We start from the raw sequence: 24853 nt of genomic DNA, 5'->3' as shown, positions 1-24853 counted from the left end.
GGTATAATGACTCCCTGAAAACCCTCAAATCAGCCTGCAAACAGGCGGAGAGGAAATGGAGACAGGGATACTGTGACAACAATAAAATCATCTGGAAAAACAAGCTCCGTGAATACAAATCTGCCATCCCAGAGAGCAAATCGTCCTATTACTGCTCCACTATAGTCAACGCAGCTAACAGTTCGAAAAGTATATTCCAGATCCTTGATAATCTCATACACCCTGATTGTGCCAAGAAAACCATCCCCCCTTCGCAGACCCTCTGTGACAATCTCGCACAGTTCTTTAAGGACAAAATCGAGACCATCATTAACAATCTGGCAACCCCCCCCATCGCAAAATATTCTAAATTCCCCCGGAGTCGATACCACCAACTGGGATCCCCCGAGTCCAGTCTGCCCTCCTAGGGAAGGTCTACGGGCCTTTCCCCCTATCCCCGAAGTTGAATTCGAGAGACTGGCACTTGGCATCACCTCTGGGTCCCCTCTGGACCCTCTGCCCCTTAAAACCTGGAAAGCATGCGAAACTGAGCTTTTCCACACCCTCCGGAGGATTTGTAATCAATCTCTATGTTGTGGACTCGTTCCCACCCCCTGGAAGCAAGCACTTATTACCCCGTTATTGAAAAAACCATCTTTGAACCCGGAGTGTCTTTCTAACTTTCGACCTATTTCGCTTCTACCCTTTCCAGCGAAAGTGGTGGAACGCTGGGTCAGCTCCTGTCTGTCGACACATCTTGAGCAGAATCACGTTCTGGACGACTTCCAATTCGGATTTCGTCCAGCCCATGGCACCGAAACAGCAGTGCTTATAGCCATGGAAGAACTTCGTATGCGGGCAGACAGGGGCCAAGCAGTGGCCTTGATCCTCTTGGACCTGTCTGCCGTATTCGATACTGTTAACCACGTGATTCTGCTGGAGAGGTTGAGAGACGCCGGGGTTGACGGCACTGCCCTGGTTCCATTCGTACCTCAGAGATAGGAAACAAGCTGTATCCCTTCCCCCTTTTCAATCTGCCTTCTCCCCAGTCCCTCACGGTGTACCCCAGGGCTCTTCTATCAGTCCGATCCTTTTCAATGTTTACTTAAAACCATTGGTCACTCTAATTAAAACCCACAAAATGATAACCGTAAACTATGCGGATGACACCCAGCTCATTCTTTCATGGGAAGGGGAAAACTCTATCCCCATGGAAGCTTTTCACAATTGCCTAAGAGACACTGCAGGCTGGTTGCACTGTAATTCCCTCCAATTCAATTCCTCCAAAACCGAGGTTTTGTTTTGTCCCGGGAGCCGAATCCTTCGCCCTCTGCCGGGGGAATTCTGGCCCCCGGAAAACCCAGATCAACCTCAACCGGTTATCAGTGTCCGCAATCTGGGTGTCATGCTAAATAACAACCTTAGCATGGAAACGCAGGTAATCAAAACAGTCGCTACCTGCTCGGCACTTATGCGCTCATTGCGTAAAATCCTGCCATTACTCCCCGCCCAGGCCCGAGCACTGATAGTCAGGTGTACTATTCTTAGTCGCCTTGACTATTGCAATGCTCTCCTGCTCGAATCTCCAGCGGTACTATTGGACAGACTCCAACGAGTCCAGTCGGCAGCAGCCAAATTGGCCCTTGGTTGGACCAGGAGATCCTCGGCCACAGCTGCTTTAGCCGAGCTACACTGGCTTCCCTTGAAGCAACGAATAGCCTTCAAGGCTCTCTGCTTGGTCTTCAAGGCATTGCACGAATCAGGCCCAAGACCCCTACAACAATTGTTCTCCTGGTATATCCCTACCAGAACTCTACGATCCGCCACAGCCTGCCTTGTGACGGTACCCAGATTTAAGAAGGTTAGGATCGGGGGAAGATCTTTCAGAGTAGCTGCTGCTAAGCTCTGGAACAGTCTGCCCGCCGACATTCGTCAAATTCCACAGCTCCTGCCTTTCAGGAAACGAATTAAAACGTGGCTTTTCCCCTAGTTTCCCCCCGCCAGGGCTATCCCCCCTAAAACAGTTTCCCACTGCTTCTAGCTCAGGAGTAAGCTTTCAGCGCCAGGATACCTGCCAGGTGACAGCTGCGCTTTACAAGTGTTTTAAATAAATAAATAAATAAATACATCGTCAAATGTCTGTGTCTGACACCCATGACTTGTCTCTCTGGTGCCTTGGCTCCAAACATCATTCTGCTTTGTGCAACTGCTATGCCAAAATATACCCTAAGGCCATCCACGACTGCAACGTAAAACTCTCCATCAGCGAACTTCGCTAGCTGAAGCCCGAAGAAACAATTCCATCCGGAGGGCAAGGATGCGCTTTCACTCCCGAGACCACTCTTGTGACTGATCATCATGGAAGTCACTGGGTTCTGGTAAATCAAAAAAAGGCCAAGAAACACAAGAAGTCCAGACATTGGTCTCTCGCCACTCACACCACTCAGTCATGCAATACCCCAGGCACGCAATACCCCAGGCACCTCTAGACCACAGAGTAGGCCTTTCACGTTGGCACTGATTCCAGCACCAGTTACAATGCACCCCGAATTCCGTGGGCCATTGATGACACCACAATACCTCTGATAGCTGGAACAGGCCTAGGAGACCATTTTTGGTCCCCTCTGGGTCCCTCTGGTGTCCTTTCGGACCACATGGATCCGAGGGGACCTCCAGTCGACGGTACTGCTGGCTGATCTGACCCAGGCTGTGCCCCTCAGTTCGAGGCTGGCTCCTTTCTCATTCTCTGGTCCCCGACTCTCGGAGCTGATTGTATTATCAATTTCAGAGGCCCATCCCCTTCCAACTAGCCCTCGACAATATGCTCAGTCAGAACCTGACATGTATATCCTTCACTATGATGATGGGGACAATGATGATGGCCAAGACCAGTAAAAAAAATATATTTAAGGACCTTAGGGTGGTGTAGATTCATCCCTGGATATAGGCCTCTCTTCTTTGACCAAGCCCATGGCAATGGAAAAATCTGCCTCTTCCACAGTGATCAGAAGGGCAGCTGAGGGATGTGATCTCACTTTAACTTTCACCTGATGTGAAAACGTACATACTTACTGAGATCATCAACCCTGGACAAAACAGTGAGAACCACTATTACCCTTTTATGAAGCCGTGACTGCCGCCCGGGCACCAGGGCAAAACGTGGATCTTTCCCCCCCAATTGATATGCAAGTGGTGAGGTGGCACAGACCCACTTCCGAAGATCCAGATTTTCTCCTTCAGCATCCTCCTCCAGAGAGCTTAGTGGAAGAGGCATCCACCAGTCGCCAGAACCCCAGTCATTCCCCACGACTCCACCGGACAGGGAATCTAAATGTATGAAGACATTCGCCAAGCAAATGTTCTCCTCTGCAAGCCTCGCCCAGGTCGATAAACACATCTTACCTCCTGGGCAGGTACTTGCCCGCATTGTGGGACAGATTGGTGGACATCTTACCAGCAGTCCCAGAGAAAATCCAACCAGCGTTACAATGTTTGATTTCATATGTTCTGGACCCAGCAAAGTATCCAGGCCTAAATTCCACCCACTACGTAGTGTAGTCTGGACAAGGGGGTAGTCTTTCGTGCTTTTCCTTGGACATCCAACAGTCCTTGACGGACTTGGCTTTTGATGGCTCTTGGCTGGTTGGCAAAGGCTGACTCTGTCTTGATGCAACCTGCTCTATGGCCACCCACCAACTTCATCCCTTTTGAGGCTTCAGCAGATGTAGCAGCGGAGACAACAACAATAAATACCTCGGCAGCAACAGGCCTCCCAGTTCTTTCGAGCAAGAGGCCAGAAAACAGGCTGACAGCTTCCATGCTCTCCAGACCCTAGCTGCCTTCCTGCAGCTGCCTCAAAAGCTCTTTAATTTGTCCTCGGCTGCACACATTCACCCGGTCAGAGGTCGCATCACCCTTCACCTCCACAGAGGGAGCAGCATCACTTCCAACCACTGGGTTCTCCAGTTCGTGAGATAAGGCTATTCCATACCTTTCCTATCTCACATCTTGAATATGCCTCCAATAACACAACACATCTCGTAGGACCACGTGTTCATACTCTGTGGAGAAGTACAAGCTCTCTTAGCAGAGGAAGCAGTAGAAAGGATGCTGGCACTAGAGATCGGGACAGCTGCTTTGCAGCGTGAATCTTTCTGGATTCACTATGCTGTGCATTATTCCGCGGTCTAGTGGTTGGGTCCGGAATCATAGTCTTTTCTTCTTTTTTTTTTTTTGGGTAGCCCAGGTGGGCGTCGACGTACCACCTTTTGGTGTCCTTCCTGTGACGTCGGCATGCTTCCTGCAGAAGCTCCAACCCTTGGGCGCCATCTTCAGATTCTTTTTTCCGCCGTTGGGTCTGGATCGTTCCCGAGAGGGCTCCAGAGATTTGGAGAAAAGAGAAGCCAAGAACCACGTTTTTTGGAAGAAAAGACTTAAGAAGACGAAGTGAGACTACAGCATCGAAGGGGACGACTAAGGAAGAAAATCGTCGAGGAACTTCGACGTCCAGAAGAGAATGCGCAATCAGGGGGCCCCCTGAACGCAACAGATGGACAACACACCATTCAAATTCTGCCGGAACTGCCACCACAAGTACGCGCAGAAAGACCAGCACCCAGTTTGCAACCTTTGCCTGCCGGTCAACCACGAAAGCAAGGACTGCAACCCCTGCTCCGCCTTCACGCCGAAGACCCTTCGAGGGAGAGAGAGGCAAAGAAGAGCTAACTTTGCCATGCAGGACAAGGGCCAACCTCTGTCCCTTCAAGACCTGGTACTATCGACCGACGAGGAGGATTACGTCGCCGAAGAAGACAACCGCTACATGGTTGTAGAGACCGATAATACGAAGACTCCAGAAAAGGTAGGAGACTCGCCGCCCCAAAAAGGCCTGAAAGACTCCAGTCAGTCTGCCCAAGACTCTTGAAAAAACGGGGGCAAGACCCCGAAAACGCCCACGCCGAAAGCTCCGGCGTCCGCAGCAACATCCAGGGCCAGCGGATCCTCACAGAAGGACTCCCAGGCGCCGAAGGGCGGCGACCAACCAAGGTTGTCGAAAAGCGTCCACGAAAAGGAACGCGGCAAAGGACGCAAGACCAGTCTCGACGCCGAAACCCATCTCGACGCCAAAACCAGTCTCTACGCCGAAACCCGTCTTGGCGCCATCAAGCCAGACAAAGAGACCGGCACAACCAATCGATGCCGAACAGGCTGCCGAGATGTAAGGAAAGAAGAGAAGACTCGAGGCCTTCGTCCCACTCTAGATCTTTGCCATCTGTACTTATTCCTCTGGAGGGACAAGTTCAAAATGTTCACCCTGGCCCTTGATCTTGGTGACTGCATGGTGACTTTGAATTTGTAGGATGCCTATTTCCACCTTCCCATCATACACAGTGAGGGTAACTCTGAGGCTTCTGGGCCTCTTGGCCTACTGTATTTTACTTGTGAACCACACATGTGGCACATGCAGGCTCTACAGTGAGGGCTGAAGTCTCAGTGGGTGCAGCATCACAGGAACTTGTCCAAGACCACCCTCGTGTCGAAGGAGACTGCAAAAGACCTGCATTGGTGGCTGCTCAACCGCAATTGAACTGGCGGCAGAGCACTCTTCCCACTCAGAGTTGATGGTAGCGATGGATGCAGTGTTTCTGGTTTGGGGAGGTCTTCTATTAAAGGTGGATATCAGAGGACCTGATCTCTGGCAGAGACTCTCTTGCTGGAAGTGAGTGATTTGCTTGGCACTAAAGTCATTCTTCCTGTCCATCAAAGGGGAACGGGTACGGGTTCTTACTGAGAACACTACTGCCATGTGCTATTGCAACAAAAAGGGACATTTGGGGTCATGGTACTTGTGCTAAGAGGCACTATGCCTCTCGAAGAGGCTGCATGATCAAGGATCTCCCTTTTCACTTAGCATCTGGTAGGATCTTTGAATGCCTGGGTGGACTAACTCCATCAGTGTTGCCTAGTGGATTGTGAGTGGAGGTTACAGTCTGAGGTTAGCACAGGGAATCTTATACCAAAGCGGATGCTGCTGGCATGATCTATTCAGCACCACAGAGCACGCACAGTGACTGTATTTTGTGCATTGGAGTTTCCAAGGCAGCTCCTACTTGGATACGCCTTCTGCCTTCATTGGGACTCCTGGACATCTTTCCATCCCTACCACTCCTGCCCAAAGTACTAAAAAAGATCAAGAAAGACCAGGCTCAAGTTATCCTAGTGTCTCCAAACTGAGCAAGGAGAGTGTGGTACCCGAAACTTCTGTCCATGAGCATGTCTTCTAATCCGATCCTCTGGTCAGACCTCTTGTCACAGCAAGACCGAGTCTGCGCAATCAACAAATAGATTGGTAGAGATTGAATTGCAACAGTTTATGGCTTTCGACCTTCCTCATGAAGTGATTTGTGTTACCTTGACAGCCAGGCATACATCCACCAAGACTGTATACGTCGGATGCTGGGAGAAGTTTGTTTGTGTGCAACTCTTGTAACATTCTACTCTTAAATGGAAAGTTTTCTGAAGTTCTCATGTTCGGTCTTTCTTTTGCCCAGCAAGACTGTGGTATGGTAACAGTTGGGGATTAATTTCCAGCCTTCATGCGTTTGCTGAATCAGTCATCCCTCTTCAAGTCAACGGTTGTGATGCGTTTTTTGAAAGGGTTGGTCCATATGTTCCCAATAACACCATTTGTCATGCTGTAGTGGGACCTTAATTTGGTCCTTACTTACCTGATGTGCACTCCTTTTAAACCCATGCACAGTTGTCCTCTCCATCTGTTCACCATCAAGACTTTCCTTGTCGCCATAAAAGTGGCAAAATATGTCCGGTAACTGCATGCACTGTCTGTGGTACAACCATACACCTCATTCTCCCAGGCAAACTAGTCCTTTGCAAAAAGTGAAATTTCTGACAAAGTTAGTAATGGCCTTCCACACAGGGCTATCCATTACCTTGCCGTCCTTCTATACACCGTCTCTTCCCTCCAAGCAAGAGAAGTACAGCCCCATTGTTTAGACCCCAAGGGGTCCTTGAGTTTATACACTGACCAAATCAAAGACCAGGATGAACAACTTTTTGCCAATTTCTCTGGAGAAGAAAGGGCAAAGCAGTGCAAAAGAGAACCACCTCTAGGTGGATTATATTATGCCATAGATCTGCTATTGGATGGTTAAAAAGCAATCCCCCAGAAGGATTGTGTGCTCACTCCAACCGAGCGAAAGCTGCTACTGCCTTCCAAGCGCTTTTGGTGCCAGTTCTGGACATTTGCCAGGCAGCTACATGGGCACTCTTTCACAAAGCACTACTGCCTGGACAGCCAGGTCCAGCGGTGAGAGAACTTCGCCCTATGTGTTCCACAGTGTTTCCTGGTCTGAGCCATTCCATAAACCCTCTACCTGGTGAGGTACTGCTTTTGTATCTATTCAAAAGGTGAGGAATCTGCGGTTAGAAGTCTCTATCGGAACAACAAGTTACATACTTGTGGTCTTTCTGGGAAAGACTCTATAAAACTGCAGATTCCTCATAGACTCACCCTCCTTCCCATTCTGGGGAATGGTCTCATTTGATCCATTAATAAGATCCCACATCTGAAAGTCTGATCACTGCCATATTCTGATTTCGATGGCTCCTTGTCCAATGCCACTGACAAGAGATCAGAAAGATGCTAATACCAGTGCACAGAGGTGGCGCATGTATGAGACGGTGCTTTAGAAGCATTAGTGTGATTATTTTATGCCCAGTGCACCTTTCGTCAATAAAACTCTTGCCTCTTGTTTCACTCTCATTAGAACACTACACAGAAGGATAGAAAGGGATGAATGCAGTCTCAGTTTAAAAACATTATTGCCAACGTAATTCATATCCATTTTCAGCACTTGCTGACCTCTCTGAAAAGCTCAGAGTGAAATATGTGGCTAGAGTTGCATATGTTTAACTATAAAACATTGATGAATCACAACAATCGAAATGCAGCATAACAAATGGAATAGAGAGGAAAAAGGCTACCGATTCACTGCCTCATTGGAGGCGCACGTAACCACACTTGTGTCTTTGCTGAGATTGCAGTTATGACTGTATGTTTAAGAGTCTTTTTTTCCTTTTTCTTATTTATTATTGTCACAATGTCTAGATTCTAATGTTCAAGCCCATGGGCTTTGGACTCCTGAGAACTAATAACGTCACTGCAGTTTGTGCACACGCGAAAGTGGGCATTTGCTCTTCCATTGCACTTGCTACTTGATACTGGAGATCAGGATGCAGGCTCAAATTATCCTAGTGTCTCCAGACTAAGCAAGGAGAGTGTGGTACCCGGAACTTCTGTCCATGAGCATGTCCTCTAATCCGGTCCTCTGGTCAGACCTCTTGATTTATGTGCCCCCCAACTTGAGGCAAGTGACGTTGTGGCATTGGCTCCCAGATGGGCATCTTGCAAAAGGGTAATGTCCACCTAATGGCATTGTATATAGTTAGTCACTTACGAGTGTTATTAAGGCCTCTGACATTCCAGGACATCATTACCACACAGGCTTCAGCCATCACCTTATTAACCATGATCTTTAACTAGCATTTCCAACTGACTGATACCTGGACCATTGTTGTTGCACTGCAAATGACGACTGTAAGAAAACCATACTGTAAACTTTTGCCCACAAACCCAGTACCACCCCACCCACCACTCATCCCCCTTACCTAACTCTAAGGGAAAATCCCTATCCCTTATGACCATGATTAAATTACTGTGCAGACAAAAAACATTAAATTGTGAGTTGGCATAGATTAAACAGGTGTATCCGCTCTTGGGGGGTAGCAACACCCCGCCGCTTCCCCTAACGTTGGCACCAAGTGCCTGCATAAATGTATCTTATTAGTTTCTGGAGGTGCCTCAATGTGCCACTGGTATGGAAACAAGGCATTGCAACTCAATGTCAGAAAACAAATCCTCATCAGAACGCTGCTGTGTAATAGTAAAAGTCTATATACTTAGCTGGCAGAGAAAAGATCAGCACTTGCACCAGAGTCCGGTATGTCCTGCGACCGCTGCGGAGACTTTGTGCCATGTTTCTTCCCTGCTTTAGAGTATTGCTGGCAGAATTCCTGGGCGTCGTGAGGGGTGTGAAAGATACGAAACCTTCCGTCAATGTCCACCTTTAACCGTGCCGGGTATAACATTCCGTACCGTACCCCATCTTCCGTAGGGTCGCCTTCACCATGGAGCACTTTCTGCATGCTTCCTGCACCATGGAGGTGAAATCCGGGTACATGGATATGGTAGATCCCTTCCACTCAAGTTTGCCCTTCTCTTGCGCCATCCCTAGGGCTGTAGCCCCATCTCTAAAGTTCAATAACCGGGCTATAATCGGTCTAGGCGGGCACCCTGGGTTGGGTCGCGGTCCCTGAAGGCAGTGCTTACGTTCAACCACACACGTAATGGTGAAGGACTCCCCGCCAAATATATCTGTAAGAAGTGTTTCCACTAAATGGTCTAACCGCCCGGTATTGGTAGATTCGGGTACCGCCCATAATACGAATGTTATTCCGCCGTCCGCGTGCCTCCAAATCCTCATGGTGACGGCTTTGAGGAGTTTCTCCATTATGTCATATTTCTTGGTGGTCTGGGCCACGCCATCTTCCAGGTTGGAGATTCTGCCCTCCGCCGTGGTAAGATGCCCTTCCTGCTGACCCAGCCAGGCCTCCATAGATTCCAACTTCTTGTCCAGGGCATCAAAACGAGTGTCCAGGGCCCTGAAGCCCACCCTCCGTTCCAGTAACACGTTGTCAAGCCCAGCTGCTTCAGTTGTGTGCGACATTCCTCCCTCCTCCATGCTGCTCTTTTACGCAGTATTACTGGTGCTGTTATGTTTTATATAGGTACCCTAATATAGGCCCGCGTAAAATCATACCCTTTCACCTACATCACCTCCTCTACACTACACAGTAAAAAACCTTTTAGGATTGAACCTTTACCTAGTTCTAGTCCTGTGCGCAGAAGGAGGGTTTCCCTGAACAATGACGTTCTATGACTCCATCTTCGGACTGACACAGTATGAATAAATATCCATAAGGATTCTTGGAAACCAGGCTGGGGCTACACCAACTTCCTCCCCATATCCACGTACATGGTTCATCCCATACGTAATCCTCATACCCAACAATGGCTAATACAAGAAACCAGGGACAAAGGAACCTTAGATACTTTCTGTATAAATACAGCACCTCTTGCTATTGTTAGCTAGAGGGAACCGAGACTTCCAGGCCGACACACTGACCAGAGACGCTGAGGCTCCTGCATGCAGACGCTCCAGCTGACAGTGGTCTCAACATCCCTTGCAGGGTGTCCAACTCGAGACCAGGACGAGGTCCTACACTCTCTTGCTTCAAGTAATGAGGTTAGACTAAACCTAGAGGGATTCTTGGCTTTACACCTACTCACATGCTAGGTACACTTAGGTACATCTAGATAGGCATCATAGGAGTAAGCACGATTTATTTTATAAAGCATTTTATACCCATGTATGTGTTTATGACTTGCAAAATGGTAGAACTGTACTATCCTTTTATATTCACAGTACTGCTGATCATATATCTCGGCTACTGTCTAATGGTTGTTGCAGCACATATATTTTACACTAGAAGAACAACTGTGCAATAAATACTATTGTAACAACGCCTGGCTGTTTCTTCTGTGTAACTCTGAAACAAAGTAAGTGAGCACGAGTGACGGAACGAAAGGTAGTACATTGTTTCCACGATCCTGAGGGATCAGGGGTGTCGTGTTCTGAGGTTGCTAGAAACTATTCTCCCCGACAAGAGGAGATTATAGTGGCACTGTGAGCTAGCTAATGCAAACAGGCTAACTCACTCGGTGGGGGTGCTCAGAGTTAGTCTGCCACAAATCCCACAGGTTATGTTATCCAAATGCGCAGGTCCTGTATGGGTAATATAGGAACTACAATACAGTCCCAGGTGATTTATAGGTCAAAGTGCTTTGCTTAGTGTCTTTAGGCCCCCTACCCCAAGCTTTGGAGGTGCAGTGATTCAGTCTGTGAAGTCAGCCCCTTTTTGTTAGACCAACTGGGTGGTGTCCGGTATGGGAAGAGTTCGCTCTGCAGTGCGGGTCGATGCGGGCTCGCCACTCCCCCACTCGCCAAAGCAGCCGCCGTGAGATCAGCATGAGATCACCCTTGCACCGGGCGTTGACGCTGTTCAAATTGCTGCCTGCCCGCCCCTGATGTGGTCCAGTCTGGGGCAGGTCATTCTGCAAGCATAAGTAAAACAAAGAAGCCAAGGGATGGGTTCGACCACCAAACCCGTCACTGCAACAATTGAGCCTCTGCAGATATCTGAACAATGCCCCAGTGGATCTTCACAGTGCTGGGCAGGACGTATAATGGTGGGCCAGGCTCCAGCTCATTGGTACTCATGTAGTGGCGTAGTGAGGCCCACCTGCGCTAAGGCAGGGCCCGCCGCTATCATGTGGCCAGCAGTGGGGAGCAGGAAGGATGGGGGCTAACTAATGCTTCCGACAAGAGGGTCGCAGGGGAACAGCCCATGCAGGCAACATGGATCTCGTCCGGGTGGCCGGTCTCCAGGCTCACCCGCAGCCCCTGACGCAGTGGGGCCTCCGGGGAGCATCCGTGTCCCGCTAGTGGATTCTCATCAGTTTCTGGCCCCCACCGAAACCGCTCACCTCAGAAATTTGCTGCACGTTTCAGGCTCGCGACAGCTCCCACAGTTCACGTCCCAACTCTGGCCTCCACACTACTTGAGTCCCAGCCTCCGCCTGGGTCTGCAGCCCGCACCACGAACGGATTATGTAGTTAGGTGCCGGTGTGCGTCGCGATCAGCAGGCAGGCCAACTTTCACACCGGCAGCCGCATCACCACCTCCTACAGGGCACAAGTCCTAAAAATAGAAGTGGGGGGACGCTGTCACCGGAAGTGACGTCACCAAAGGTGCCGAGCTCCTCGTCCCAGAGAGGCCAAAGAGTGAAGCCCAGTTGTTTGGCAGGGGGACGGAGTCCCCCCGGTAAAAGAAGTGGGGTGACTCAGTCCACCTGCGTGGTACCCCGACTCGAGCCCTGACCTCCTACACCCTACGCATCGCTGTTCAGTACGGCATTGCCGCCACAACCGCCAGGACGAGCGGTTCACGGGGAAACAGCGGCGGAGCTACAAGCCTAGGCGGCCATTTCGGTCGGCGGTTTGGCCACGCCCCCATTTCCTGCACATTGTTAGGTGCTAAATCCCATTTCTAAATATTGGCTCAGCAACACATTGATTCCTTCTTAGGCAGGGCCAATATTACATTGCCTGCACATTCTGTGAAGTTAGGTTATATCTCTGTGAATGGATTTTGTGCCTCCTACTAAGGGTTGATTAATTAATGGTCATTTATCAACAATTTATGTGGAATCAATGTTCACTGGCAATTCTCTTACAGTCTTACATTAGGTCCTGTTTTCAGAGCATCGTCTTTAAACCAGGTCCTTGAAAGGACTCATTTCTCCCCTACAGTTTAACTAATTTGAATGCCGTCCTTCCAGTCTCAAGTTAATTTAATATTGCCAAACTCTGCATCGATATATTGTGGGACTTAGATCTCTTATTCCTGACTCGTAGCAAATTCGTTTATACACATCTCTTGTCTTAGCACCTGGGGCAAATCTTTTCACTCTTTTGAATTTCTGATCTTTGCTTTTATTTAATCCTAATCGGATGTCTTTAAAATTTAAAGCAGCCTCTTGCCACTCTGTGGGGAGCTGTGTAGCATGTTCTAAACATAATGAAAACAAAAAGATGAGAAGAAAAGCAATGAGAGAAAAAAATATTAAACTGAAAACCTGCCCACTAGTCCTGACAGTGAAGCACACTTATTTTCAGGTGGATGTGAATTTGATCGGAAAGACAATGGCAATAGAGCCAGTGTCTGACCTACCGTATTTTCCTGTGATGAATGTTATTATATCTGCATGCTTAGTGCTTCAAACATTGGCTCTATAGCGTTTGCTAATTGCCCTGTGAGTGACAGCATTTTTCTTCTCTTTCCTACTTTCTTCCTTTTTCAGAAAAAAATAGTATTTGTAATGTTTTTGTTATAATAAAGTAGTAAGCCTGTCGGACCTTCCGAAGAGATTCTACCAAGAATTATTACTGTGCAAATCTTGTACCCCGTAGATTTTGACCACAGTGTAACAACAATCCTCCATTAAAAGCCTATTGCTTTTAACAAATTCACAATAAGTAAGTTAGACTCACTGACTTTCTCATAACCTTTCATATTAAACAGATAAAAACCTATGACATCTCTCATAGCTTTACCCAGTGCACCAATAAGGCCTACATGACTTGAGATCATATCCAACAGATGGATACTGAATTGTGCGTGTGCCAGCAGTCCTCATGCATACAGTTATAAAATTACAAACATGTATACATTTACAGTTTGCACAGCAATAACCAACCCCTCGCATATGACAATAGTGTTATCAGTGATATTATCAGTGATGTCATTTGAGCTGTTCTCATATCATGGATGATGTAATATGTGAGGTAAGAAGCAGTGCATGGTAGGGGTGCAACTTAGTTAACTCAGTAAAATATAATTGGTGAATTTCAGTGTTTTTGTTTGTTTTAAACCCATCGTTTTTATATTATTATTGGAGGGGCTAACTATAACTTCACGTTATTGTTTGTTTTTGTCAGTAAATTTCTAAGTTTTTGTAACGTGAAGTAAGACATTACCATACATCACTACAACATCACTTCAACCTTTGTTGTTTTTGTTGTTGTTTTTTTGTGAATTGCTGGGGTTATTTTGAACGTAAATTAAAGTTATATTTTCATACGTAACTATGCCAACCGAATGCCGAGCACTAAACGTTCGATTAAAAAACAAATCGTCCACCTCCGCTCCTTCCTGGAGAGATTTGTGGTGACCCATCAAGAGGGGGCTGAGAAAAAGGGGGTGGGGGGCCAAAACGCATTTTCCCCATGCAAATTCACATAGGAATTTAAGAAGTGATACAGAAAATAATGGCTGAATAGTGCTGCTTGTACATCAATCACTTCAGGCTCTAGACAATATCTCCCATGTCCTTGGCTGTAAGAACATGCTCTGATGTGTTCTGCACATGCCTGCTAAAAGCATCTCGGCAACAGTCTCTCGGACTTGCTGTAGGTTTAACTCCTTGCGTGCTTCTGTTGGCCAACGGCCGTTGCGCGCACTACCTTCGTAGTGCTGGGCACGTCCGTTGGCCGACGCGGCCCCGCCCACATAATGGAACACCTGCAACGTGGCGGAATTGCCGCTACGGTTAAGGCGTTAATAGAATTACATCAAATCTGGAAGAAACCTAGACCTTTACTCCGAGAGCATGCTTTTTGTAATTTGGTGTAAATCTGTTCAGCCATTTTTGGGAAATTTGGCTACAAAATGTAGAACTCTACAGTTGGTCACGCAAAGTACTGTGATATTCTGCTAGTACAGCAAATTAAAAAACAAATACTATTAGATTGTCTGGCTGCAACATCAACAGAAATGTTGCTGTTGCTATTTTAGGACTCAGAAACTCAGTCCCCTGTCCTAAGTTTTGCAAAAAGAATAAGGTACAAGGGGGCAGGGTAGTTGTACTCTGACCCCCTGCCCCTCCCCTCCTTTTCCACGTGGCCAATTTGTTTTGTTGGGGGAGATGGGGGGGGGGTGTTGCTATATTCTAGTGTGAGCCAGTACAGCACCATTACTACAGCAAGACTGCAGGCAGAGCCAGTGCAGCCCTCTGTGCTTCCGCTGGACGAAGGGAGTTGCGCTGGCTCCTGTGAGAGTCCTGCAAGACTGGTAAACCATTTAAATTAAAAAAGAGGGGGGCAGGTGTTTTCTTGATGGGTTGTCCACATACAGGTGGATGCCAGGAAGGCTGTGAATGGCAGGGAATGACAACCTACGTAGGATTTGCCGTAGAGCCTGGATGCAGGCCAGGTCGTGTTTGGTGGGGGTTGGCCGCCCATGGTGGGGTTGGCTCAGGGCATGGCTTCATTGATGACAACACAGTGCATGGAAGGGGGTGCGAGCTATAGTTACTTCAGTTAACTAGAACTGGTGAATTTCAGTGGTTTCTAAGTTTAAAACGCTACTTTTAAACTGACATGTTCACCTAACTATGAAGTCACTTTAACCTTTTGTGTTTTTTTCCATTGAATTTCTTCTTTTAAAAAAAAATGTAAAGTAAGATATTATAGCCATACTTGGCTATAAAGTCACTTTATTCGGTGTATATGTGTGTGTGTACATACATGCCGGGCGCCGCGGAAGGACGAATAGGTCCAAGGAGGAACCAGACCGAAAATCTCGGTCTCTTTCTCTGCCAGGCGACCCATGAAGCTTTTTACAAGTTAAAACAGATCAAGCTTGAGGGAATCCCCTCTAACAGCTACAGCGCCTTAGCGAGCGCCACACATAGCGAAAAAAACAACACAATCACTTAAATTAAGTTTATTTTGCACTCTTTCACATAGTAAATGGTCCTTAGGAAAGCCAGCTTCAAATTAACAAGGCACTGGCTGAAACATGTAGACCGCACTAGACGCTGGAGGTCATAATTAGCACTCCAACACGTCTCCTTGCCTTTTTATCTGCTAGCAGAGGCCCAGTTCATTAAAAATAAACAACCCTCGGGTGCTGGGACCTCCTGCATAGCTTTTAAACTACACCTTCTCACCCTTTTTCACCGCACACTCAGCAACATACCAGCTCCGCAGTCTCCTGGCGTTGAAGCACACCCGGGGCACATTCGGTGCCACTGTGGTGGGCCCGATGATGAAGCATGCCACTGACTAGGTCGGTGGGTGAGGGCTTTATGAGGAAAACAACGTCTTTCCTCACTTTATGTTGCTCCTTGACGTACCTAACTGAGTCTCCTATATCCTACTAAACTATCTAGCCCTTATTGATATAAATATGTGTGTACATACACACAGAATAAAGTGACGTTATAGTGAAGTATGACAATAATGTCTTATACACACACACACACACACACACACACACACAGATATGTTTGTGTCAATATGTATGCATGTCACACATAAAAGGCTATACAAATAGCGAGGGCAATGGAACTCACCTGGTACTTTAGAGTAGATGATAGTAACAAGCCTCGAGACCCAGAAGCACCCGGGGGATTGTAAGGCAAAGATGCAGCGAAGGGACCAAAACAACCACGGCGTGAAGTGCATAATCTAGCAAGAAAGGAGATAAAAACAAACTGTAGAAGAGAATAACGCAAGGAAAGTGACGGACACACAATACGTTGGCAAACTAAGCAAGAGTCCTACAACAAGCAGAAAGTTGCCCGGCACCTTTTTCCTAGTTCATAGCATATTTGTAGTGACAAGGAGGTGCTTTGCTCCCTACTCTGGTTCTGACTTGGTAATGTTTGTATTTCTTTCTACCTTTCAATTTTGTTTCTGAGACTCTTTAACAGGGAAAACCAGTTATATTCTGTAGTATAGAGAACACTTTGAGATTTTTTGCAGGTGCATTTTTTCTGATGGACACTTAATTTTGAGGACGCGGTTGATGATTTGTGGCACAGTGAGACTAGGACTTTGTCTGCTGTTTCCGTAATTGACTCATTTGCATTGAGCCCGACATCTGAATTTACATTTAGCTTTCTATTAATAGGTTTGAAGTTTAGCAGATTTTGTATATCGGGTCTACAGGAATGCTTCTCTTTATAGGGTGTCCCACCCTGTGTTTGACACTTTATTTGACATTTTAAATTTGTACCATATATTAATTCCATGGGCAGCCTTCTTTTTCCTCATAATAGAGTCCCTCAATTATGACTGTTAAAATGTCCAATGTTCCTGTGGGTTTTTCTAGGAGCATTAGTATTTCGAGTAATATTCCTAGTATGCTGGACATATAGGTGGATATGTTTTCCTTTAGTTAAGGAATTGGAATATTAAGCTCCTGGATTGAAATTGGTTCTTCCCAAGTCAGAAGCCTTTCATCCCCGTGAGGGTAAGTAATTCTTGTAGTTCTAGTGCAGTTCACAATCGATAGATCACCTTCTGTAAATTCAGAGATAGTTTGACTTCTTTGAGGTCATCTTGTACTGAAAATTCAGCTGGGGACTTGAGACAATGGAATTTCAAGGATAGTGTGGTTGAAACAGGGGTTTGTTTGGGTTATAATATGATGCAAATTTGGAGAGTTGTGTTTAAGTATCATTAAATCCTCCTGGGTCATTTGTGAGATCAATACCAGAGAATAGGATAATTTAGTTCTAAATTGTAACTTCCATTTATTGAGTGTCAATGGTGTGAAAACAACAGGACTTGCTACCTCATCAATCTGGGATTCTACTGCCTTATGTAGCCTTCTCCAAACCCTATAATTGTTTCATTTCTGCTGTATTTATTGGATTCTAGAGTGATCTTAATATCTCTAGAGATACGTTTACATAACCTCACTTTTTCCATTATTATTGGTGGTTTATGGGTCTCTAAACTGAATGTCCATTGGCATAATACGTGCTTTGCAGAGGAAGAAACCGTCATCCCAAATTTAGTGTAATTGGCCAAGAACAGTATTCAACTCCTTCAGCTGTTCTAAATCCGGGCCTACAAGACTGCTTTTGGAGGATTGTTTAACAACCTACACTAGGTTAAGCTCAGTAAAGGGAAAAGTTGAGAGCCTGGGGCTAAAAAAAAGCTGGTCTCTAAGCTTTAATCCTTTTACAATTTTCTATGGAAATGTCTAAAAGAATTCACAATACAGATATGAGGGCTGAGTTGTCTTAGCTCCGAATGGAATCAAAATATTTCAGGTGTTATTCTTAATCGTAATAATTGTCATTGTTCAAAGTAACTGGAAATAAATGGTGTGGGGTGAAAACTTGATTCACTGCTCCACTTTACGCATGGCAGTCAAAGGAATGTCGCCTGTGCGGAGCTTGGGACGAGTCTTTATTGCTTCTAATATGCATTTGTCCTGCTTTAATAGTAACACGCAAAATGGGCCTTCGGGAGGTTTTCAGGAAGGAACAAATAAGAACCTGCAGAGCAGCAGTGATTCATTGTCTTAGGGGCTCATCTATCCCACAGTCCTGCATAACTACACACTTTTTTAAAAATGCGGTAAAAGAACTGGCCAACGCAGAACTTGCTAACCAACTCAAGCAGTCTAGAACATTTGGTTTTGAAATCCCTTGACTGCCTTGTTTACATGTTAATTCTTCTTAAAATATTGCCTTTTTATACCTTTTTTAATAATAACAACAATGTATACTTCTGCATAAGAACCTGCAGAGCAGCAGTGATTCATTGTCTTAGGGGCTCATCTATCCCACAGTCCTGCATAACTATAAACTTTTTTAAAAATGCGGTAAAAGAACTGGCCAACGCAGAACTTGCTAACCAACTCAAGCAGTCTAGAACATTTGGTTTTGAAATCCCTTGACTGCCTTGTTTACATGTTAATTCTTCTTAAAATATTGCCTTTTTATACCTTTTTTAATAATAACAACAATGTATACTTCTGCATGTTTTATCTATGGTGGTTTTCCCACCCTTTTATGATTTGTTTTTAATGAAATCAAATAAAAGTATGTTTGACTAGAATCAAATCAAAGTATATTAGCACTGCTCCACTTTAGCACACATCGGCCACATCCCTGTCTTAAAAACATTCTAAGAATCCCAGTGGGATTTAATTCTACAGCTCTGGAGTGTTGTGGCAGCCTTTATACTCAGGCCTCCCCGCATGCTAGATTCAGCCAAGGTCGATAAGCACATATGATGAATAACCCCTTCTCTTTTCAGAGGAGATGGGGCAAACTCAGAAACTAGGGATACCTATGAAGACACGTAACTCCAGGTACAGGAGCACGAACAACACTGACTAGGAACGGGGCAGAGTTGAGGCAGGATGAGTCGGCCATCAGGAGAAAAAGCTGGGGCTGATGCCACCGAACGTGAGCAAGGGTTGATACAGTGCAGTTGATACAGCTGATGTGACTCGATGCAACACGAAAGCATGTGATGGCCACATGGGTGGCTGCTGCCCACACAGGGGGAAGAATGGCACTGCATTTCTGAGGGTACACCAAGCCAGTCCCAGGTGCACAGATCTGCACAATACCTCCTAGAAGAGTTAGGATATTCTCATTTGTCGGGATACATACACCAGGGCACTGGGGAGGTTAGCTGTTCCCTTGTGCATTCCATAAGCTTTTATGGTGCCACATGTCCGGTCCGAGAAGAGATGTTCTGAGTCAGGCAGCAACTCTAGGAAATTTCATTTTGAAAACAAAACTGATGCTCTCTAGACTTTCTATAAACTTTTGAAAACTTGTCCTTTAAAATATTATGTGTGCTTATAAGTTGCGGTGTAATTGTCCTTCCCTTAACTTAACATAACTAGCAATAGTACCATGTCCATCAATTAGAAATGAAGGCTTAGTCTTGCCCCAGCTAGGCAAGCTTGAGTTATGGTGCAGTAATACACGTAACACTCATTTGAAGTGCCTAACACCAAGTTAATGTTTTCGCCCACTTTTAGGCTTCACTGCTAAATCTGGGGTAACTGCCTTTAAATCTGTTTTAAATGGGTGTTTTTCATTTGTATTACAGAGACTTTTAGCTAATTACTGATGTTCTAAATACGGTGTCATCATCGGCTTTAAAGCTATTCGAATCTCCATGGACTGTACATTAAGTTGTTATAAATAGTGTGTTATAAATTGAGATTAAGTGTAAAATAAATGTTTGTTATCTTTGCTAGAAGAATCAAGATTAAGAGCGACTTTAACGTGCTTTTCTAATTTTTATTTCTTTTTATTTTGTGTTTCAGGCAACAGATCAACAAGGAGGGGACGAGGAGGCAAGTTATTTTGTGACTTTTCTAAGGACTAAAAGAAACATTCTTTACTTTTGTTTTGGGGGCTGGCGTATTTGTTTCAATAGAAAATATTTATTGAATGAAGAAGCATGGCTCTTAGGCGAACAAGATTTTTGTTTTAAATCAATTAAATTCTTAGATATTATTCTGCAAGACACATCTTGTATCATTAATGATTGAAATGTGGTTGTGGTTACAGACCTAACTGGAACCTTAAGTGGTTATTGAGTAATAATTGAAACAGATTCAGGGTCAATTCATTTTTTGTATGTTGTTTCGCAATATATTCTGAAATATGTTTGGTAACCGATATTAAAAGCCACATAGTGTACAGTGTCCATATTTCCATTCAGGTCAACTTCCTTTGGTTTGTGTCTGTACATTTATTGCTTTGTTCCTGATGAACGAACTTGAACATCGGTTCTAGGCTAAGGTCAGCAGCCAGGGTGACATATACAGTTATCGCTACTCTTGGAATGACCGAAAGACCAAAAGGTTCGCCAATGAACACTACATAAAAATCTATCAGCCATAAATATTTTCAGATCTAGGTCTTTTGTTTTTTGGTAAATTCTTTTGATGCATATTGTTAATGTTTTTACCTGAGGTTTTTCAATTGTTTCCCCTGTTGCAGCTACACATTGATACGTTTTCCAAGGGTATCCCAAATTTCTTTGCACACCTCCCACCGGAAGGCATCTTCCAAGCTTGTGTGGGGCTATACCTCACCTCGGCTGGGGCTTCTTTCATCAAGACACTTACAGCTAGATTCATGAAAGGAAATCTGGCTCGCAAAGGGCCAGATTCTGAGAATCTGGCCCTTTGCGAGCGCAATTTTTGCATTTGGGATTCATCATCCCAAATGCAAAAATCGCTAATTGCGAAATCGCATATTTGCGAGGAATTGCATTTAAGGAATCTCTATTTGAGATTCCTTAAATGCAATTCATTAACCATTTTTTATTTGCGAATTCGCTATTTCTGGCCTCTACTTACCACGAAGTCTGACTTCGTGGTAAATAGCGAAAACGTAGAAAAATGCACTTTAGTGCATTTTTCTAAGTGGTGTGTTACACACACACATGTCCTTTGGACATGTGTGTGCGCAACATCAGGCTACATTTACATTTCAGGGGTGCTACAGGGTATCCTTTGGACACCCCTGGCACCCTTGAAATCGCACCTTATTTGCGATTAGCAAATTGCTTATCGCAAATAAGGAATGACTCCCCATTCATTCCTATGGGCCTTTGGGCCCATAGGAATGAAAAGGGAGTCATTCCTTATTTGCGATTAGCAATTTGCTAATCGCAAATAAGGAAGCTGTAGAAATCGCAATTAAAATTGCGATTTCTACATGAATCCCGTTTTGCGAGTCCTTAATAGCGATTCCTTAATAATCGCTATTAAGGACTCGCAAAACGGGACAATGATGAATCTAGGGGTTAATTGCTTAGTCGAATGGTTCTTTTGGGTGCTTCGGATAAAGCTAACTGAGAGTGACAGTTGAAACAGCAAGGCCTTCCCAAGATCTTGAAAAGCAAAGTTGCTGCTATGTTGATAGTGGTCTCAGGAGTCTAGACGTTGCCTCCAAACCACCGCTGGCGCCCTTGAGGGAACAGTGGGCAGTGACTGTGGGACATGCCACCTGCAATGCCTCTCCTTACCTGCAATGTTTAAAATGTTGTGTATAATACATGGCATTCTGTAAGTCCTGTATAAAGTGGCTGTCTCTGATTTAATCATGGGCTTGTGTCGCACCCAGTTGCTGATTATAAAGAAAGAACATCAGAACTCAACTGAAATAAGTTATTATAGTCGAGTTCTGACTCGCAGTGCCTGCTTCCAGAGTCACCAGTCAATTTCAATTTGTTTACTTTATTCGGTTTCATTAGAAGAAAACCATAAAAGTATATTCATCTCAAAGCAATACATTTTCCAAAAAAAGAAACCTAAATTATTTGTTAAAAACGCAATAACTTGATTACAGAATAAAATTAGCATTCAGAGATTTCCTGTTAAAAAATATACAACAGAGATTTAAAGTGCATCAATCATAAGTTATAAATTAGTTCTGTGACGAATACAGAATTTAAAAAACCTAGTTATATTTAAAGCTAGAAAATCAGATTCCAAGAGTTGAAGAACCATGAAAGCGGGTCGACATTGGCGTAGGCCCAGACTTTTTAGGATTGGCACTAGCCATCGCTTTCTAGGTTCAGTGTAAAATTTACAGAAAAGGTGTAGGTGTAGAAGAGATTGAGAGGATATTCCATCACAGGGACAGTGGCATAACAGCTTTGACCAATCCTTAACGGTTGGAAAAGTAACAAATCGGTGGAAAATATTAAGTCTAATCGGGTCAATAAAAATCTATCATAGCTGGTTAATTTCCAAGTTAAATATGGCTGGATCACCAGTGATGTTTGGATCAACAAGGAATGCTGAGCCGAGGTTTTATTGACTTCAGCCACCAAGCGAAGATCCGCTAGGTGTGTTAGACATTGTTTTTTTAGCCAATTCCTTCAGAACTGGGCCAGTTCAAGGGGGTTGTGGTAATATTTCTCCAGGCCAAGATCATATAAAAACTCCCTTACATATTGCAGCCAACCAATTTTTATAGCGTTTTCAAGTATTAGGCAGTCTGTTAAAACAGATTGAGTGAACGCTAACTTATTTGACGTCCAGAGACGGTGCCATAAAAGAAATGGCTGGATCTTTATGATATCAGAAATGTAGGACAAGCCTAACTCTAAATGGCAACTGAATGCGGACGTACTTTGTGGGACTGCAAGTAGAAATCTTAAAAAGCTATTTTCCACTTTTTGAAGAGAATCTACCTGTACATATCCCCACACCCAAGCCCCATAGATGGCGGTACTGACACATTTAGCCTGGTAGATAAGTATCATCTCCTCTGGGGGTCGTTTGCCTAATCTCTGTGTGAAATTTACTAGAGCCATTGTTGATTTCAAGAACAGCAATTTTCTGGCCTCTATAGCTCTTCTCCAGGTGCCCTTTTCGTCAATTACAACTCCCAGGTAGGGGTAAGTGAGAGTATGCTCCACCCTAGAGTTACTTATATAAATGTCTCTCCCTTTTCTTAATTTTCGGCCCGAAGTCATGATACAAGTTTCTTTAATATTAATTATTAAATCTAAGTTTGACATAAATGGATTGTATCGATTTAGTGAGCGTTGTAGTTTGAGGGGAGTGCAGGCATTAATCACCGCGTCATCTGCATACAGGAGAGCGGGGATTCTTGACTAAGGGTAGGTCCTGGCACCCTTCCAACATGGCTAATTCCAAGCCGTTTCTGTAAAGGTTAATAAGGAAGGGGGCCAGGACACAGCCCTGTCTTACTCCCCGCTCAACCCTGAAGGGTGCAGTTAGTTGACCCCCCAAGCCAAATCTCACTCTGGCAGTCGCGTTGGAATTAACTAACAGAGGATCAACACCCATTTTTGTTAAAATATCCCAGAGTTTTGTGTGACCTACGCAGTCAAACGCTGCAGTAAGATCTACGTAGGCCATATGTAATCTTCCACCCTTCGCGCCCACATATTTACTCCTAACTAACGTCAGGTTAAGAACCTGCTCAATGGTACCAAGGCCTTCCCTAAATCCGTACTGGAGGTCAGATATGATCTTATTATCTTCCGTCCAGTACTGAAGGCGTTCTAATAAAATGCACCCACGACTTTTCCCAGAGAGTCCAATAATGAGGTAGGACGATAACACGTTGGACTGTTGCGGTCGCCCTTTTTAAAAACTGGAACCAAAATAGATTCTGACCAAGAGTCCAGCAGACCGACTTTACCAGTTGCTTCCAGTACCCTGAGCAAAAGTGGGGCCCAAAGATCCATTTTGAATTTGTAGAGGTCGACAGGCACCCCGTCAGGGCCTGGGGCCTTGCCCCCTTTGCTGGCATTTAGGGCGTGCTCAACTTCAGCTAGAGTAAAATCTAGATCCAGTGAGATGGAAGGAGACCTAGTACTATTGCTACTAGTCCCTAGATTGCACTGTACTAGGGTCGTATCCTCTATTAGTCCAAATATTTGGGAGAAATAAGCTATCCAAGCCGATTCATCAATCGTGGCTTCTATTTTACTGGTCTCCCTTGGGCCAGAAAGAAATGGAGTGTTTATGACATCCCAAAAGGCTGCGCTATCATTTGTTACGCAACTATTATTTAGGGCTGCCCATAGTTCCTCTTTCAGTTCTAATTTCCTTTGTCGTAGGGCCTTATTGTATATTTTCCTAAATTGGATGATCTCTGTCCTATCTCTATGGGTTTTATTAAGAGCAATTTTAAGGTTAGAGTAGGCTTTAGTACATGTTGAATTAAACCAGCCAACCTTATTTTATCTATTCCCTTTGGGTTTAATGATTACGGCTTCTTTAACGGATTTGGTTACTGCCTTAAAGGTGTCAAGAATCCCCTGCGGAGTTGATCTATCCGCCAAACATAAGGTAATTGCAGTCATGGAGTTTCTGACAACCTTTTCAGTTATCTTTTCCGGGTCTGAACGAGTCCACTTAATGGAGTAACCATTTTATCTATTCATAGTAAGACTTTCCTCCTCATAAAGACTGGTCAGCCTATCCCTTCCTCGTACCAACTGTGGGGAAAAGGTAATTGAAATAGGGAAGTGATCGCTAAATACGCAGTCATGGGTTTTAAAATTCGTTATGAGGGATGAAGCCCTAGTTGCCAAGAGAATTAAATCTATACAGCTAGAGGCTCCTTTGCCGTTTAAAGTTGGACTTAAGGGAACAGTGGGCGATATCAATTCATTTGCGTTGGCCAATTGAAGGATCAGGATCGACTCATTCAAACAAGCACCAATCCGAGAGTGGGTAAAATGGGTGATGTTATTTTCTTGCTCGTCTAAAAGGCCACATGTTATGTTGTCATTTCTTTCACAGAGGGGTAAATTGAAGTCACCACCCCAAATAATGATAGGATTTTTCC

At 45.0% G+C, this 24853-nt stretch overlaps 1 protein-coding gene across 1 annotated transcript in view; it reads left to right on the top strand.

The window, feature by feature from the left end:
- The window catches only part of DARS1 (aspartyl-tRNA synthetase 1), a 390822-nt gene that overhangs the window by 129535 nt on the left and 236434 nt on the right, over nucleotides 1-24853 (top strand). The window contains exon 3 of the mRNA XM_078682456.1: nucleotides 19831-19860. Within this exon, the coding sequence (XP_078538582.1) occupies nucleotides 19831-19860 (30 nt within the window). The remainder of the gene's footprint in view (nucleotides 1-19830; nucleotides 19861-24853) is intronic.

This window comes from Lissotriton helveticus, chromosome 3_1 (assembly GCF_964261635.1).
Source record: "Lissotriton helveticus chromosome 3_1, aLisHel1.1, whole genome shotgun sequence".
Classification (NCBI taxonomy): domain Eukaryota; kingdom Metazoa; phylum Chordata; class Amphibia; order Caudata; family Salamandridae; genus Lissotriton; species Lissotriton helveticus.
Note: the sequence above shows the minus strand (reverse complement) of the source record. Positions and strands in the feature narration are given on the sequence as shown.